The 19,651-nt window shown below is 40.2% G+C and overlaps 1 protein-coding gene across 1 annotated transcript in view; it reads left to right on the top strand.

The window, feature by feature from the left end:
- The window catches only part of drc3 (dynein regulatory complex subunit 3), a 50,218-nt gene extending 30,567 nt beyond the window's left edge, over positions 1 to 19,651 (top strand). The window contains exons 9-13 of the mRNA XM_063057362.1: positions 1,413 to 1,544; positions 8,228 to 8,298; positions 14,092 to 14,215; positions 17,215 to 17,346; positions 19,207 to 19,651. Coding sequence (XP_062913432.1) covers positions 1,413 to 1,544; positions 8,228 to 8,298; positions 14,092 to 14,215; positions 17,215 to 17,346; positions 19,207 to 19,314 — 567 coding nt within the window. The 3' untranslated portion in view covers positions 19,315 to 19,651. The remainder of the gene's footprint in view (positions 1 to 1,412; positions 1,545 to 8,227; positions 8,299 to 14,091; positions 14,216 to 17,214; positions 17,347 to 19,206) is intronic.

The raw sequence follows: 19,651 nt of genomic DNA, 5'->3' as shown, positions 1-19,651 counted from the left end.
TTCATTTCCAATACCAAATCAAGTACAGCCTCTCCTCTTGTAGGCTTATCTATATATTGTGTCAAGAAACCTTCCTGAGCACACCTAACAAACTACACCCCATCTAAACCCCTCGCTCTAGGGACATGCCAATCGATATTTGGGAAATTAAAATCTCCCACCATAACAACCCTGTTATTATTACACCTTTCCAGAATCTGTCTCACTATCTGCTCCTCGATGTCCCTGTTACTATTGGGTGGTTTATAAAAAAAACACCCAGTAGAGTTATTGATCCCTTCCTGTTCCTAACTTCCACCCACAGAGACTCCGTAGACAATCCCTCCATGACTTCCTCCTTTTCCGCAGCCGTGACACTATCTATGATCAACAGTGCCATGCCCCCACCTCTTTTGCCTACCTCCCTGTCCTTTCTGAAACATCTAAAGCCTGGGATTTGAAGTAACAATTCCTGCCCTTCAGCCATCTAAGTCTTAGTAATGGCCACAACGTCATGGCTCCAAGTACTGATCCATGCTCTAAGCTCATCTGCTTTGTTCATAATACTCCTTGCATTAAAATAGACACATCTCCAACCATCAGTCTGAGTGCATCCCTTCTCTATCACCTGCCTATCCTCCCTCTCACACTGTCTCCAAGCTTTCTCTATTTGTGAGCCAACCACCTCTTCCTCCACCACTTCAGTTTGGTTCCCACCCCCAGCAATTCTAGTTTAAACTCTCCCCAGTAGCCTTTGCAAACCTCCCCGCCAGGATATTGGTCCCCTTGGGACTCAAGTGTAACCCGTCCTTTTTGTACAGGTCACACCTGCCCCAAAAGAAGTCTCAATGATCCAGAAATCTGAATCCCTGCCCTCTGCTCCAATCCCTCAGCCACGCATTTATCCTCCACCTCATTCTCTTCCTATACTCACTGTCATGTGGCACAGGCAGTAATCCTGAGATTACTACCTTTGTGGTCCTGCTTCTTAACTTCCTTCCTAACTCCCTGTAGTCTGTTTTCAGGACCTCCTCCCTTTTCCTACCTATATCGTTGGTACCATTATGTACCACGACCTCTGACTGTTCTTCCTACTTCAGGATATCAATGGGGAGTATAACCAGGGAAGCCTTTGAACATGGACTGTTCTACATAACCAATGATGAGCAGTTAAATGCTTGTTCAGCCTTCAAGGCCCACAGCCCTTGAACAAATAACAAAAAATACCACTTAGAGCATGCTTTCTTGATTAAACTTTCAGTCTCTTTCCTTAATATCAGCTTGCCTCAATTATTTTGTTTGAAAATGCTCCAGTGGTATATGTTGAGACATTTTTGCTGTGTTAAAGAAGCTATAAAAGTTATTGAAGGTAAATTAATAGCTATTGCATTTAGCAGTCAGTGGTTACCTTTTGGATTATTTGTTCCCTGTAGCAGTTGAATGAATTACAACGTATTACTGACAGCTTCCTCATGGAGAATAAGATCCAACAGTTTAGAGTGAAGATTCATAAACTGTGGAACAGTCTGATGAACCTGGAAATGCAATTAGTTGACCAACTGGAGGTAAGAAGTGATAAATTTTCATTGCCAAAAAGGTATAACTAATCTACAGGAATTTAAAAATGAGATCAACACTCAGCAAACCAAACAGCATATGTGGGGAATGAAGCAGAATTAATGTTTTGGGTCAGAACAAGAAAAATAAATTTCAGATTTCATAAGCCAATGCAGACGGGGAGAAGGTTTGTAGTTAGGTGGAAGATGGATAACAACAATTTAAAACTCCTTAGTGCTGATTGGTTGTTGTGTTCCTCAGCACCATAGGTACTAGTTGGACTCCTGTACCAGATTAGTGTGTGTGTTTTCTTCAAGTGTCAACATAAGCAGACTGAGCAAAACTCAGTCAGCCAATTGTGTGGAGACACTTCTAACACACACATAAGTGAATTTTGATGCCACAACTCTAGGAAAACAATGAAGAACTGGATTTCTCATTTATTTTTCCCTCTTCAGCTCGGGATCAGTCAAATATACTACAATCTAGAATTGTTGTGGAGTTTATAAAACGATTGCCAAATATGATAGTAAATTAATGCCTGACCATTTATTTTCAGCACTGCACATTGCCATTGCTGAAAACAAATCTCATATGTACGCAAATGTGGGAATAGGTCACTAGGCTCCTCAAACCTGCCCTGCTATGCAATAAACCTAATCTGATAATAGCATCAATTTCACATTCTCAGCTCTTCTGGTAACCTTTATCAAATATCTATCCACATTTACCTTAAAAAAAATACAAAAATTCTGCATCCACCACTTTTTGAGTAATAGGGTTCCAAAAGCTCATTACTTTCTGATACAACATTTTACCATATCTCTTACTTAAATAGATGAACCTCTTACTTTTGGACAGTGTGACCACCCCGGTTCTAGATACACCCACAAGAGAGAATATCCTTCCCACCTTTACTATCAAGATATCCCCCACTATAGTTTGTGTGTCATTCAAACCAACTCTCATTTTTACAAACCCTAGCAGATGCAAGCTTAGTCCCTCCAATATTTGTGATATCTTTTCTGGATACCAATACAGAAAACCTTTCAACTGCTTCCAAAGCATACACACCCTTCCATCAGTAAGGAGATAGTGTGATGTCATCAATGAAGCATGATCTCTCTTTTGTATTCAATTTTCCTAGCAGCAAACAATAACGTTGTTAGTGTTTCTCAGTACCTGGATATAATTTATGAACCTTGCATGAGAACTAGATAGGAAAGGGATACTGAGATTGTACGTCGCCTTCCCGGTGCTCGGGTCAGGGATATCTCGGGTCCATGGCATTCTAAAGAGGGAGGGTGAGCAACCAGAAGTCTTGATACATATTGGCACCAACGACATAGCTAGGAAAAAGGATAAGGTCCTGGCTGTTTTGGTTTAAAAAAAAATCAAATCCTTAGAAAGAAGTGACATTGGATCAGAAGATATAGAATTCTTGTGGGTAGAGTTAAAGAACTGCAAGGGCAAAAAGACCCTGATGGGCATTATATACAGGCCTCAGTAGCCAGAATGTGGACTACAAATTACAACAGGAGATAGAAAACATGTATCAAGAGGACAATGTTAAGATAGTCATGGGTGATTTCAGTATGTGCTTTTTACTGTGCTCATGGACTTCTTCATCAAGATATGGTATTGTTGCACTGTTGTAACTATATGTTATAATTATGTGGTTTTGTTAGTTTTTTCAGTCTCGGTCTGTCCTGTGTTTTGTGATATTACACCGGAGGAAATATTGTATCATTTCTTAATGCATGCGTTACTAAATGACAATAAAAGAGGACTACGTGTCTTCATAATCTAAAATATGCGCATAATTTGGGAAAATCAGAGTGGTGCTGGATCCCATGAGAGGGAATTTGTGGAATGCTTATGGGATGGCTTCTTAGAGCAGTTTATGGTTGAGCCCACTAGGAGAAAGGTTATACTGGATTGGGTGTTGTGTAATGAACCAGATTTCATTAGGGAGCTTAAGGTAAAGGAACCCTTAGGAAACAGTGATCATAATATGATAGAATTTACCTTGCAACTTGAGAGGGAGAAGTCAGATGTATCAGGATTCCAGTGGAGTTAAAGGAATTATAGAGGCATTAGAGAGGAACTGGCCAAAGTTGATTGAAAGTGGACACTACCAGAGATGACAGCTGAACAGCAATGGCTAGAGTTTCTGGGAGAAATACAGAAGGCACAGGATAGGTACACCTCAAAGAAGTAGTATTCTAAAGCCAGGATGATACAACCATGGCTGTTAAGGGAAGTCAAAATCAAAGTAAAAGCAAAAGAGAGGGCACATTTAATGGAGCAAAAAATTAGTGGGAGGTTAGAGATTTGGGAAGTTTAAAAAAAAAATCAACAAAAAGCAACTAAAAAACCATAAGGAGGGAAAATATGAAGTATGAAGGCAAACTCACCAATAATATCAAAAAGGATACCCTAAGTTTTTTTAGATATATAAAGAGTAAAATAGAGGTGAGAGTAGATATCGGACCACTGGAAAATGATGCTAGAGGGGGGCAAAGAAATGGTGGATAAACTAAATAACTTCTACAACCATCTTCACTGTGGAAGACACTAGCAGTGTACTGCCCTTGCTGAGGTGCTGTGACATCAACTAGACAGTCAGCCAAACTCCATTCAAAAATGACATAAGAGGCAGGGTCAGGGTATAGCATCCTAGCTCCATGGGCTTATTGTATACTCAATGGCATGGCATAGTGAACAAGGAGTGAAACTGAAAAACATCAAAATACAGAATAGCTATTCACATGAATAAATATGCACAGTTAAGTAAGAACTTAAGTTTCCCGTAGGTAAGTATTATAAGATTCCAGCAAGCAAATACTACAAGTACTGTAAATAATGTGTGTAAACCATTCGCCTAGGTTAGTGTCTAATAAACTCAGATTACATTCTATTTCAGCAAAATCATATTGATACCTTTAGATGAACTTCTAAACAATATAACATCAACTTACAAACAATGCTTCTGTTGGGGAAGCAACAGGATGGCTTTAGATAGAAACTTCTTTCTTTCATAACATAAACCCCTGGTCCTGCTCCCGGTCCTGGCCCTCCACCACGATGATGGGTAGAGAATTGGGAAATAAACCTCCTACTAGTTCTTTATCAACTGAAAGCTAAATTACCCCATAAAGCCCTATAGTTTTTAAATAATGGAGACAATGTTGTGAATTAAATTAAAGTTACTTTCATAACTTAGTAAAGTGTTTAAATGAAAACTGTCAAGCCCCAAAGCTAGTATTGCAGCCTGCATTTGCTTTCTTTCAACCTTGTATGCTTCAGTTTGTAAAAGAGTGTGTTCAACTGTTTCATAATGATGCCAACACCTACACAACAGAGTGATGTTTTCCAACAACATACAAGGAATAATTAAGTATATTACGCCCAATTCTAAGTCAAGTCCATATAATTGCTTCCCTTCTTGTTTTACCCCCTTCTGCCATCAATCCCACAGTTTTATGTATTCTGTAAAGGTATCTCCTCTTGCGCCAATTATCCCACAGGTCTTGCCGTATTCCATTAATTCTTAGCCCTTAGCTTCTGAATTGCTGAGTGGAAGGTCCATATCGACAGATGAACTTTTAACAGCTTTTTTTGACCGAACAATCAACCTGCTCATTCCCCTCAACACCTCTATGTGCAGGGACCCATAAGAAGAGGACATGGAAACCAATACTTAAAATATCAAATGAAGTTTGAAGAGCGTCCAGCAGTAAATCAGAAAATCAGACCTACTGCTAGAACAACCTGTTTTAAGACTAATCAAAACCAAAAAAAAAAGAATCTGTGCAAATTATAACTTTGCAAGGATAGATTTCTTCCATCCACTGTAAGCCCAAAATGATGGCAACCAGCTCAGCAGTATATACTAATAAATAGTTAGGAAGACGTTTCTTTATTGTTACTGTAATTCAGGCACACAAACAGCCACACCAACATTCCCTGTTAAATTATCTTTTGATCCATCAGTAAAAATGATTAACATATCACAATAATTCTCCTTAACATACTGATGAACCAACAGACTCTCAGGCATATCAGGATCCACCTCTGGCTTCCTGCCAGCCAGTGTGCTTTTATTCTTACTACTTCCTGTCTGCACAGAAAGTGCCCGAATACAAACCAGAAACTGCTCATTGAAATAAAAGCTGAGTGTGCTTAAGCACATAGAAAAACATAAGTGAATTGCCTGAAGGGCAGAACACGCAGTATACCGGAACTTCAAGAGTTTCAGGGGACAGAAGTACAATTGCTAATACTAAGGAGAAGGTGCTTAGGAAGCTGAAAGGTATGAAGGTAGGTAAGTCACCCAGACCAGATGGACCAACACCCCAGGGTTCTGAAAGAAGTAGCTGAAGAGATTGGGAGGGCATCAGTAATGATCTTTCAAGAATCGCTAGATTCAGGCACAGTTCCAGAGGACTGGAAAATTGCAAATGTCATTCCACTCTTCCAGAATGTAGGGAGGCGGAAGAATGGAAATAAGAGGCTAGATAGCCTGACCTCAGTGGTTGGGAAGATGTTGGAGTCGATTGTTAAGGATGAGGTTTCTGGGTATTTGGAGGCACATATAAAATAGGTCAAAGTCAACATTGTTTCCTTAAGGGAAAATTTTGACAAACCTGTGGAACTCTTTGAGGAAATAGCAAGCATGACAGAGAAAGGAGAATTAGTCGACATTGTGCACTTGGATTTTCAGAAGGCCTTTGACAAGGTGCCACACATGGTTGCTTAACAAGTTAAGATATTAGCATGGATAGAGGATTGGCTGATTGGCAGGAGGCAAAGAGTGGGAATAAAGGGAGCCTCTTCTGGTTGGCTGCCCACGACTAGTGGTGTTCCACAGCAGTTGGTGTTGGGACCACTTCATTTTACATTATATGTTAATGATTTATATGACAGAATTGATGGCTTGTGGCCAAGTTTGCAGATGATACGAAGATAGGTGGAGGGGTAGGTAGTGTTAAGGAAGCAGGGAGACTGCAGAAGGACCTGGATATTTAAAGAGAAATGGCAGGTGGAGTATAGTGTCAGGAAGTGTATGGTCATACACTTTGGTAGAAGGAACAAAAGTGTAGACTATTTCCTAAAAGGGTGCAAAGGAACTTAAATGTTAACTTGCAAGTTGAATTGGTGGTGAGAAAATTCTCATTTGGAGTATTGTGAGCAGTTTTGGGCTAAGAAAGGATGTGTTGATATTGGAGAGGGTTCAGAGGAGATTCACGAGAATGATTCCGGGAATAAAAAGGTTATCTTATGAGGAACGTTTGATGGGTCTTGAGCTCTACTTGCTGGAATTTAGAAGAATGAAGGGGCTTCTCACTGAAACTTTTCAAATGTTGAAAAACATAGAGTGGATGTGGCATGAATGTTTCCTATAGTGGGGGAGTCTAGGACCAGAGGGCACAGCTTCAGAATAGAGGGACATCTATTTGAAATGGAGATAAAGAGGTATTGAGTTCATTGATGTAGGTGGCTGTGGAGACCATGCCATTGGATGTATTTAAAGCGGAGGTTGACAGGTTCTTGATTAGACAGGGCGTGAAAGGTTATGGGGAGAAAGCAGGAGAATGGGGTTGAGAAGGAAATGGATCAGCCTTTACGAAATGGCGGGACAGAATCGATTGGCCAAAAGACCTAATTCTGCTTCTCTCTGTCTCTCTCTCTCTCTCTGTCTAACTTCCTGATCCTCTGCCTTTTAGAATTTTTTGCAACTCTCTCCATTTAGGAAATATACCTTTTGTCTATTTTAGCAAGGAAAATAACAGTAATTTAACATTTTTCCACATTATATTCTATTTTCCAGATCTTTGCCTGTACACTTAATGTATCAATATCCCCTTTGTAGTATCATCACCACATTTTACATTCCTGTCTTTCTTTGTTTCATCAGCAGCTTTAATAGTGATGCCTCCAGTTGCATCATCCATGTCATTTTATAAATTGTAAAAGGTTGAGGCCCCAGCAGTGATCCCTGTTACATATCATTCTTTACATATTGCCAACCAGACAAATGCCCATTCTGCCAATTTCACCAGCCAGTTTTGTATCCATGCCAACATATTGCATGTTATACCATGAACTTTTATTTTCCACAAAACTGTATTGCACTTTATCAGGTGTCTTCACTGTTAACACTCAATCTTGGCTAAATCACTTTGCAATTATGTTCGTGGTTTAAGATGGTGTAACGAGTTTCTGGTACATTAAAAAGATGCCATTTTCATTGCCTCAAGGACTTATCTTCCAAAGTTGTAGAGGAAATCGTGTACACAAGGTGGTACAGGAAAATCACAAGATTTTTCCAAGTTATGGAACACCTGTTCTTTGGCCTTCAGTTTTAGTTTAGCCTTTTAAAGTTTGCACTGTATTTGGAGATTTTTTTTGTCTAGCGCTTTTTTTTTAAGAATAAGTTGGCTATCAATACCTCTTGCCCTAATTCAGGAGTGATCCGAAGATAACAATTAGATTAAACCAGGCTCTAATTTTAAAGCTGGATATTATAGGATAAAGAAATGGGCTGAAAGAGGTGAAGGGGGTTCCACAATGTTGAAACCCTGGAGGTGAAAGAAATAGAAGTTACGTCTGGGAACTGATTTCAATGCTGTGAGACTGTGTGTCAGTCAATGCTGTTGGTTTTAACTTTTTAAATTTGGTTTTTCAGGAAGCAAGCAGAGAATTTGAACGAAATATTTCAGAAATGGTTACAACTTATACTGAAAATGTCCAGGCTTTATATCCTTTTATATGAACATTTCATTCTCAGTGCTTTAACCTGGGGAAATCAGAGAAGTTTATTGATCCTATAAAACCAAATGTAGGTGACCTATCATGGACTGCATCCACTTCATTTAATTACTTCAGGGAACACTCTATCGATGCACAAATGATATTGCAGTAAAGCTTTAGGATATTTATCCGTTATCCCATCTACTTCATGAGTTGTCTGAATCTCACAAAATGATCATCTTGCAACCTTTAATGCTAAAGAAGTGCTTACATAGAAACATAGAAGAACTACAGCACAATACAGGCTCTTTGGCCCACAAAGCTCTGCCGAACATGTCCTCACCTTAGATATTACCTAGGGTTACCCATAGCCCTCTATTTTTCTAAGCTCCATGTACCTATTCAGGAGTCTCTTAAAAGACCCTATCGTATCCGCCTCCACCACTGTCGCCGGCAGTCCATTCCACACACTCACCACTCTCTGCGTATAAAATAAAACTTACTCCTGACATCTCCTCTGTACCTACTTCCAAGCACCTTAAAACTGTGCCCTCTTGTGTTAGCCATTTCAGCCCTGGAAAAAAGCCTCTGACTATCCACATGATTAATGCCTGTCATCATCTTAGAACATAGAATAGTGCAGCATAGTACAGGTCCTTCGGCCCACAATGTTGTGCCGACCCTTAAACCCTACCTCCCATATAACCCCCCACCTTAAATTCCTCCATATACCTGTCTAGCAGTCTCTTAAATTTCACTAGTGCATCTGCCTCCACCACTAACTCAGGCAGTGCATTCCACGCACCAACCACTCTTTGAGTAAAAAACCTTCCTCTAATATCCCCCTTGAACTTCCCACCCCTTATGGTACCACACTGTGTAGCTAGATGAAGTCCTAGCTTTCATCCAGTGTTGTGTCAGCTAAGAGCAGACACATCAGGAACAGTTAGCAGTTTAATCAACTTGCGATATGAAGACGACAAAAAAATTACTGATTCAAGTTGGCAACCTTCGATCAGAACAGGGAATATTAGAAATTACATGTTTTACGTGGCAATGTAGAAGAAAACAAAGAAAGTGTCTGTGATCGGGTGGAGACCATAATACTCTTTGCATCAGGGGTCAATACTCTTCGTATCAGCCAATCTTCTATTCATGCTAGTATCCTTTCTGTAATACCTTATATTGTTAAGCAGCCTCATGTGTAGCACCTTGTCAAAGGCCTTCTGAAAATCCAAATTCGCAACATCCAGTGATTCTTCTTTGTCTATCCTGCCTGTTATTTCCTCAAAGAATTCCAACAGATGTCAGACGTCATTCTATCATGTGCCTCCAAGTATCCCAAAATTTCATCCTTAATAATAGACTCCAACATCTTCCCAACCGCTGAAGTCAGGCTAACTAGCCTGTAATTTCCTTTCAATACACACTACATGCTGGAGGAACTTGGCAGGCCAGACAGCATCTATGGAAAAGAGTACAGTTGACTTTTGAGCCGAGACCCTTCATCAGGACTGGAGGAAAAATGATGAGGAGTCAGAGTAAGAAGGTGAGGGGAGGGCAGGAGAAACACAAGGTGATGGGTGAAACCAGGAAGGGGGGAGGGTGAAGTAGAGAACTGAGAAGTTTGATTGGTGAAAGAGATACAGGGCTAGGGAAGGAGGAAGCTGACAGGAGAGAACAGAAGGCTGTAGAAGAAAGAAAAGGGGGAGGAGCACCAGAGGGAGGTGATGAGCAGGTAAGGAGATAAGGTGAGAGAGGGAAATGTGAATGGGGAATGGTGGGGGGGGGGCTATATCGAAAGTTTGAGCAATCTAACTATCAAGTCTCCTATCGCTGTCCTTCTCCCTGACTTCAGCCTTTCCTGCCGAAACTCAGAGGCACTGGCCAGACAGCTGCTTCTGTGCCCTGATAGGTCATTCCCCGCCCCCCCCAGCAATATCCAAAGGGGTATACTTGTTGCTGAGAACATGAGTTGTAGAGTCCTTGAAAATGAGTCCATAGTATGCCCACTGTGAAGAAGTTTTCTCTCTCTCTTCAACAGTAGTTCTGAGACCTCCCTCTCACTCTGTGGTTTCTACTTCTCACCTGCTCATGAGGTCTTGTACACCTCTTATCAGGTCACCTCTCATCGTTCGTCACTCCAAGGAAAAAAGGCTGAGTTCACTCAACCTATTCTCATAAGGCATGCTTCCCAATCCAAGCAACATCCTTGTAAGTCTTCTCTGCACCCTTTCTATGGTTTCCACATCCTTCCTGTAGTGAGGTGACCAGAACTGAGCACAGTACTCCAAGTGGGGTCTGACCAGGGTCCTCTATAGCTATAACATTACCTCTCTGCTCCTAAACTCAATCCCACGATTGATGAAGGCCAATGCACCGATGCCTTCTTAACCACAGAGTCAACCTGTGTAGCAGCTTTGAGTGTCCTACGGACTAGGACCCCAAGATCCCTCTGATCCTCCACACTGCCAAGAGTCTTACCATTAATGCTATATTCTGCCATCATATTTGATGTACCAAAATGAACCACCTCACACTTATCTGGGTTGGACTCTATCTGCCACTTCTCAGCCCAGTTTTGCATTCTATCGATGTTCTGCTGTAACCTCTGACAGCCCTCCAAACTATGAACAACACCTTTGTGTCATCAGCAAATTTACTAACCCATCCCTCCACTTCCTCATCCAGGTCATTTATAAAAATCAAGAGAAGGGGTCCCAGAACAGATCCTGAGGCATGCCACTGGTCACCAGTCTCCATGCAGAATATGACCTGTCTACAACCATCCTTTGCCTGCTGTGGGCAAGCCAGTTCTGGATCCACAAGCAATGTCCCCTTGGATCCCATGCCTCCTTACTTTCTCAATAAGCCTTGCATGGGGTACCTTATCAAATGCCTTGCTGAAATCCATATACACTACATCAATGGTTCTACCTTCCTCAATGTTTTTAGTCACATCCTAAAAAAATTCAATCAGGCTCATAAGGCACAACGTGCCTTTGACAAAGCTTTGACAAATGCTTTCATTGTTATCAGTGGTGGTTTTCATTTAGCAACATTGCCATTAGGCCACTAGTCCAAAACAAAAGCCCTTTTCATCTTTTGACATTCTTCAGTTCAGTTAACTTTGAGCTTTTAATTAACTTTAATTCTGCCCTTGTCATCTGAATCAGCATTACACCACTTTAAAATTTAGGTATGTAATAACCACCTCCAAAACTCTCTATAACTATTAGATATCCAGCTTATATTAAGTCATTTTAATTCAGCAGTGTATTTGGCTGAATGCTATTCTCTGAGGAGTGTCATATTTAGTTCTGATTGAATTACAGCTTGGGAACATATTTTTGTTTCTTTTTTTCCCAATACAACTATGTTAAAACTCATTCAATTTAAGAACATTTGAATCCAATATCATTTTGGTTCCATGCAAGTTTTATCTTTACCCAAAATAAAAAGTATAAATGCATTTATTTTTCTGTGTGCCTGCTGTTTAAAGTCATTCTGTTTAATGCAGCTTTTATTACAAAGTGCTGAAGCAGTACAGTAAAGTATGTGTAATCAGAAAATTTTAAAAATAATCAGCCTGTGCTGGAAATCTGAAATACTGTTAGAAAGTGCTGGAAACACTCATCACATCAGGCAACTTCAATGCAGAGAGAAGCACAGTTCAGGTCTGGGACCCCTTTGGTGAAAGAGAGGACGAACATTACAGTATTTAATCGCACAGGAGGTAGGAGTGCTGGGCGGCGGGTCGGTGGGGGGTGGGGGGTTGGATTGGATAGGCAAACATCTGATAATGTGAGACCAGGGCTGCATGGGGTTCAGCTGTAAATAAAGTCATCTACATTGGTTTTAAAAAAAAAAAATCTTTATTCAGACCAGAGTACTGAGAACAAGGTGGGTCCCTTATTTTTAATCAATATACACAGCTCTAATTCTCCCCCATCTCCTCGACTCCCTGGCTAGAGATGGTTCTCCACAATCAGAATCAGATTTAGTATCAATGACATATCATGAAATGCATTGGGTTGAGGCAGTACAGTGCAATACAAATTACTATGGGTTACAGTAATAGTGCAAAAAAGAGTAGTAAGCTAGTGTTCATGGACCAAAGATCTGATGGCAGAGAGGAAGAAGCCATTTCTAAAATATTGAACATCGGTCTTCAGACTTCTGTACATACTCCCTGCTGGTTGTAATAAGAAGGGGACATGTCCTGGATGGGGAGGGTCCTCAGTGGTGGAGTGGACTGGGCTGTGCCAAATCTGACTATGTCTACATCCTTCTGCAGCCTCCTTCAATCCTGTACCTCCATACCAGGCAGTGATGCCCTCTGACTCCTGCTCCTGGCCGGGGTGGAGAAGGAAATTGGCCAATCAGTCCAAGCTTTTTCCACTATTCAGAGCACAGTCAGAGAGTTACAGCTTAGACAGGCCGAGCCCTTGCCAAATAAGATCCCCATCTAAGCTACTCCCATTTGTCCACATCCCTCTACACCTTTACGATTCCTATACTAGCCTCAACCACTTACTCTGGCATATACTGACCTCCCTCTGGCTAAAAGAATTCCCCCTAAGGTTGCAGGTTGGTTGTTTGTCTGCACTGTAGGTGTGGTCTTTCGTTGATTCTGTTGTGTTTCTTGAATTTACTGTGCAGGCCCACAAGAAAATGAATCTCAGGGTTGTACATGGTGATCTACAAGTCCCTTGATAATAAATTTGCTTTGAATTTTAAGGTTTCTATTAACTCTCAATATTTTCACCAACCCCATGTCCTCTCATTCTCAAAGCTGGTTCCCTTTCTCCAATGCCTCAATAAAGTTCCAACCTTCTCAACGTCTCCATAACTCCAGCAACATCCGCAAATGTCCTCATCACTGATCATGGTTCATGAAATCTTGGATTCATTTTGCCCAAATCCTGCATTCTCATTGTCAAATGACAGGACAATCCACCTCCATGGGTTAGTAATCCCTCACCTTAAATGGGGTCAATTAGAGGGAGAGAAAAGAAACATAAAAGCTATGGCATTATTGGGTAATCTAATGGAAGAAGGATAATCCAATATCCCAGATGGAGTGGCCATCTCCAATACAGATAAATTGAGCTGCCTTAAATTGTAGAAATCAGAACAGTCTAGAAGCAAGCCTACAGTGTGTCCAGATTGAAGGTGAGGTGCTTTTCCTCGGGTTACATTGTAACAGTGCAGGAAGTCACAGACAGAAAGGTCAGAGTGGGAGTGGAACAGAAAGTTATAGTCTCAGGTAGCAGGAAGCTTAGGGTTACCCTGTGAAGCAATCATCATTTGCAATGTAAAAGAGATCAGATTGTGAAGATTGAAAGCAGTTCATCAGTTGATAAGTGGAGTACCAGGATTCTTCCAGAAGATTAAAACATACACGAATCACAGATCCCCATCTTGTAGCAGAAGCCTGCTATATTGAACCTGAATAAATAAAGTTCTATTTCATTAAAGCAAGAGTACAAATCTACAACACACACACAAACTGCTGGAGGAACTCAGCAGGCCAGGCAGCATCAATAGAAAAGAGCATAGTTGATGTTTTGAGCTGCTGAAGGGTTTTGGTCCTAAACGTCAACTATACTCTTATCCATTGGATACATGCTTCCTTCATGATCAGTTTGAAGATGGCACTGTCACCTATTTGTGACAATTAAGATCTGTTGCCCAAGACCACACCACTAAAAATCAATTCATTCAGGAAAAAAAATGTAACACTGTTTTTTGAATTAAATAATAATTTATTGTATTTGCAACTTTAACATAACCTACAATAGCCCAGTGCCGGGACATGGAAAACCGTAACCATGAGAACATGTTAGAAATTGCTATGAGCAGTTACGACAAGATGGGAAAGAGTGATGGGGATGAGGAAATGCCAGAAGAACTTCGAGCTGTAAGAGTACTTTCATGTTTGTTTCTGGGGAAAAAAAGCAAAAGTTCTATTTTGTACAGCTTTTGTTACTAAATATTAATCATAAAATTCAATGTTTGATGTTCTCTCTTCCATTCCCTTGAATATGGGTGACTTATATTTACATGCCTCTTATGTGTGAATACAGTTAAAAGTGCGGCACGGTGGTTAGCACACACTTTACAGTACCAGTGACCGGGTTCAGTTCAGGAGTTTGTACATTCTCCTTGTGACTGTGTGGGTTCCCTTGGATGCTCTGGTTTCCTCCCACAAGTTGAACTGGTTGGTATGTTAATTGGTCTTTATAAATTGTTCCATGATTAGGCTAGGATAAAACTGGGAGACTGATGGCCAGCAAAGCTCGAAGTGCCAGAGGACCCACTCTGTACTGCATCTCAATAAAACTTTAAAAAAAGAGTGCACCATCTTATACCACCCCCCCCCCTTTCCATAGCATCACTCTAACACAAGAGTCCACAAATTGGTAGGTTAATTCACTACTGTAAATTGTCCTTGGTGTGCAGGTAAGTGTACAACCCAAGATGGGTTGATGAGAACGTGGGAAGAATAGAAAATAGGATTTATGTGGGATTGGTATAAATTAGTTCTTTATGGCCAACGTTGACTTGATCAGTCAAAGGACTTGTTTCTGAACTTGTCTGTGACTCTGAACATTAAATAGTGACTCCAATCATATTAATCAATTTACTAGGGGAAACCAGGAGAAGCTTCTTTCTATAGAACAGTGAGAATGTGTAAACTATTATTAGTGTAACACACATCAAAGTGTCCTGACGAAGGGTCTCAGCCCGAAATGTCGACTCTACCTCTTCCTAGAGATGCTGCCTGGCCTGCTGCGTTCACCAGCAACTTTGATGTGTGTTGCTCGAACTTCCAGCATCTGCAGAATTCCTCCTGTTTGCAAAACTATTATTAGTAGTAAGTTGAGGCTAATGGCAATAGATGCTCTGTAAGGAAATCTAAAGGAACTGTCACGGTGATAAGAGAAGTGTTTGCTGACTACATTAGATGAAAAAGGGTGAAGGGAGGTTCATGTTGAACAATTTGAACACCTTGCAGAGAAATGTGTGCTTTGTAACTTTTCAGTTTTTCAAATCCAGCCTCATTCTCTCCGAATCAGTCAGATGTAATATCGCAGGATCTATAAGTAAACACTTTTATTCTATTCCTGTACTGTTATATATTCAAGTCCAGCCACCCTATTGTCCATTGTTGTCCTAATTACACACACGTCCCCACTGAGCAACAACACAATATTGCAGCTGTAACTACTACCTATGATCTTAATTCAGATTCCAGGGCTTTCAGAAGCTTTTGAGTAAGGTTAGCCAGTTTAGCCCTACTGAAGATTAGCAAAAGGTAAAGATTGGGTGACCATTCAAATACTGTTTAATTAGAGAGGAGGAGGGATTGGGTGTAAAATGTTGGCCATTACAAGGATGGCTGGTTAGTCACTGGTAATTATGTGATCAAATTAATTGCCAGTCACATGGTAAGCATCAGAATCAGGTTTATTATCACTGACTTGTTTGATGTGAGATTTGTTGTTTTGCAGCCATATGGTACAAAGACATAAAATGACAACAATTAATAGCACATGGGAAAGAAATAACAAGGTAGTGTTCAAGGGTTTGTGGACCATTCAGAAATACGGCAGAGGGAAGAAGCTATTTCTGAATCGCCCAAGAAGAGCAGAGTATACTGCCTCAATGCCTATTACCCTGTAGCAGTGTGATGGCATGCTTTTGAAAGGCTTGTAATGGCTTGAATTGATTCCTGTCTGAGCAAGGACCTGGAACTACTACATTTTGCCTATTGCCTCAACAGGTTCACAGCAGAAGCCATCTCACTGGCTCTTCACGCGACCTGGGAAGACCTGTGCAACAGCAATACCTAAACAAGGCTGCTGTTTAACACCATCATCCCTTCACTACAAATTAATAAGCTTCCAAATCTGGGCCCCTGCAACGGGATTCTTGACTTCTTTATCAGGAGATGAGTCAGTGTGGATTGGTAATAACATTCCTTGCTGACAATCAGCACAAATGCATCTCAAGGATGCATGCTTAGCCTACCACTCTACTCTTTCTATACTCATGACTGTATAGCTAGGCACAGCTCAAATGCTATCTATAAATTTGCAGATGACACCACTGTTAGCAGAATCTCAGGTATGAGATGGATCAGCTGGTTGAATGGAGTTGTAACAACAACCTTGCACTCAACGTCAGCAAGACCAAGGAATTGATTGTGGACTTGAGGAAGGGGAAGTCTGGAGAACACATGCCAGGCTAATAGAGACTTATCCAAAAAGACTACCGGCTGTAATAGCTGCGAGAGGTGGTTCAGCGAGGTACTGAGCAAAGAGGGATGAATACTTTTGAACTGCTGGCATTTCAGTTTTTGAGTTTTAATTTTACATGCTTTGCAATTTTCCCTGTTTTGGGGCCCTGTTGTTGAAAAAGGAACATGTAATACACAAATAAAAATTCTCAGTTAAATTGATCAAAATCCCTGGTTATAATACTCAACACCATCATCTCCTCACTACTAACAAAGAGTTGAGGTTCAAGGCACTGTAAATAATTTGCATGTGGTATATACTCCTTTGAAACATCAGTAACACTCACTTTCTTTATGGATAACTCTTGATATGAAACAGATTGCTTTACCACTAGCAATATCACAAAACATGCTCTAACATAAGATTTTATTCACGTGCCTTGATTTTGAATGAATTACCATGGTAAGTATTGTTCAGATTATTATTGGATCCTGTGCAGGTTAACAATTTATAATGAACCCAACTATCCTCTCTTTAATCCCATAGCCAATGGCAAACTAAATAGAATATACCAATTTCCAGAAAAACACCTATTGGGACTTGATGTTTAAAAATGCAAGTTTAGTTGAACTTGGCAAAGATGCTTTCTCAACACATTTTGATTTTTTTTATGCAGCTCTTTATTGATAAAGATACAGTTATGAATACAATTAATGCATCACATGACTTACATCTGCTTAAGATTGACAACCAAGAAGACAAAATGGTTACAAAGGCAAATGCCTGGCTCAGAGACATGATTGAGAAGGTAAGGATGGATAAAATGCTTTAGTTCTGCAAGTTATTTTTCTAGAGTTAAATTCAGATGAACAGAAAACACTGAGGATAGTGAGTGGTAATGAAAGCTTAATGTAATTTGTTTCATTTACAGTAATTCCTATGACAAATCAGCAAAATATACAGAAATATGCATTTTAACGAATTCCTTTCACAATCTATAGACTTCTAAAATGAAATTCTCTTTTAGTTACTTCTGTAAATATATAAAACCGGTTTCCATATTGTTAGATCCCACTGCAATAATGTACTTGATCAGATGTATTTGAGAACCTGGTAATTGAGGAATGGATATTGGCATGGAACTACAACTCTGCTTCTCTTCAGAATAGTGTGTGGAATTTGTTAAATCCCATTTCTCAATTTAGTTTGTCTGAACTTCAGACAGTACATATATGACAGGTAGCACTCCCATAGTTCTTTACTCAAGCAGAAGATTCCATGGTGCAAATTTAATGCAAAAACTTTTTGATGATAATTATAGCTGGTTAATGTAGTATCAGCAGGTTTATGGGGGAAATACTTATTCCAGGGCTTCACTGGACAAGGAACAGCAAACACTCATTCTCTTAAAAACTATCTTGGTAGAGCCTTGGTAGAGGAACTTATCTCAGGTGAGGATAAAATCAGATTGGGTTATGACACCTCATATACCTGAATAGTCCTTCCACTCGAGCTGTATATTGGGTGTGCTGGTGGAAAAAAAAACATACAGCATCTGTAACCAAATGTGCAGTCCATTAGTTTCAAGGGTTAAAAGAAAATTGAGGATAGGGAAAAGAAGGGAAAAAACTGATCTAGGACCAAAGGGCAACTCAAATGTTCAAACAGATGAGAGAAGAGTTCAATGAAGCAAAACTAGAAATTGCCAAATTTGTTACCTTCATGTCTTAGAGCTAAGGTGCCCATTATAGCACTGTATTAGTCTGCTTTCTGACAGGATGTGAGGGCTTAAACTCACATTCCACAGTGAGTGTACTTGACATTCTCCAATTCTGTCCTGCTGTTTTTCTTCCATGGCCAGTTAATTTCTAGTCTGAGCTAGGAACGTTTGCTTACCATGCTGGGAATAAAGGGGCAGGAAAATGAGAAAATCAGGGCAATTATAAATAATTGGGTATCTCTTACTAATTTATAACAATTTTGGTAGTATATGGCACATACCAAATTGAGGAGATGCTCCATCAAATCTCAAGGTGTTTAGTCTTCTTCCCCCTGTAACCTTCTAGAAGCGTTAAAAGATACAAGGCTAGTAACGCAAAACCGCCGAGGATCACTTGGCCTACCTTCTCAAACAGGTTAAAGAAAATTAGGTGGGAGGAATATACAGTCGGCCCTCCTTATCCACAGGTTCCGCATGCGCGGATTCAACCAACGCGGACGGGAAAACCTGGAAGTTCTCTCTCCAGCTCTCGTTGTTTGAGCATTGTTCGCCTCGCGTCTCGTTCAGTCGCTACTTTTGTTGTGGGGGAGAGGAAGGAGTTTAAAGCTAGTAAGGGATGGCTGGCTAGCTATGCAAAGCGCTACAGCCTCAAGAACTTAAAGATCACAGGAAAATCGGGATCGGTTGATGCCGAGGCAGCATCAGCATTCCCAGAAGAGCTATGATGGTTGCGTCTGTACTGAACATGTACAGACTTCTTTTCTCGCCATTATTCCCTAAACAATACGGTATAACAACTATTTATGTAGCATTTCCATTGTATTAGGTATTATAAGTACTGTAATCTAGAGATGATTGAAAGTATTACTCGTTGTTTGAGCATTGTACCTCAGAAAACAACAGTGATGTTTGAATTTGCAATGTAGTAACATACTTTTTGTTTGGCAGCTGCACATGGATGAAATAGCCCGCAATCGTAAACGAGTTCTGGAAATTAATGTTTATGTCAATCACTGGCGGGAAGAACTAGATTTCCTTGAGCTTCAGGATGTGTAAAGTGAAGGAAGAGTGGTTTGTATTTTTGTGAGAGTTGTATTCTTTCAATTTTCTCAGATCACCTCAGATCATTTAATCAGAAATATTGTGATTTAAATGTGTTTCTACAGCTAGATAGCTTCTCAACATCCATTATTGCCTCTGATTGTTTGCAACCATTGTGTCTCAAGATCAATCTCTACAACCTAATGATGCAAAGCAAATTCATTACAGGTGTCCCTCCAATTAGTCAGCCAGTACTGGATTATTTCCTGAAAACTTGTTTTACAAAACGTGTCTGGTTTACTTTAAAGGTTCAATTAGAATGTAATAAATAAGCACGCTACATCTTTTTTAA

This window comes from Mobula hypostoma, chromosome 9 (genome assembly GCF_963921235.1).
Source record: "Mobula hypostoma chromosome 9, sMobHyp1.1, whole genome shotgun sequence".
Classification (NCBI taxonomy): domain Eukaryota; kingdom Metazoa; phylum Chordata; class Chondrichthyes; order Myliobatiformes; family Myliobatidae; genus Mobula; species Mobula hypostoma.
Note: the sequence above shows the minus strand (reverse complement) of the source record. Positions and strands in the feature narration are given on the sequence as shown.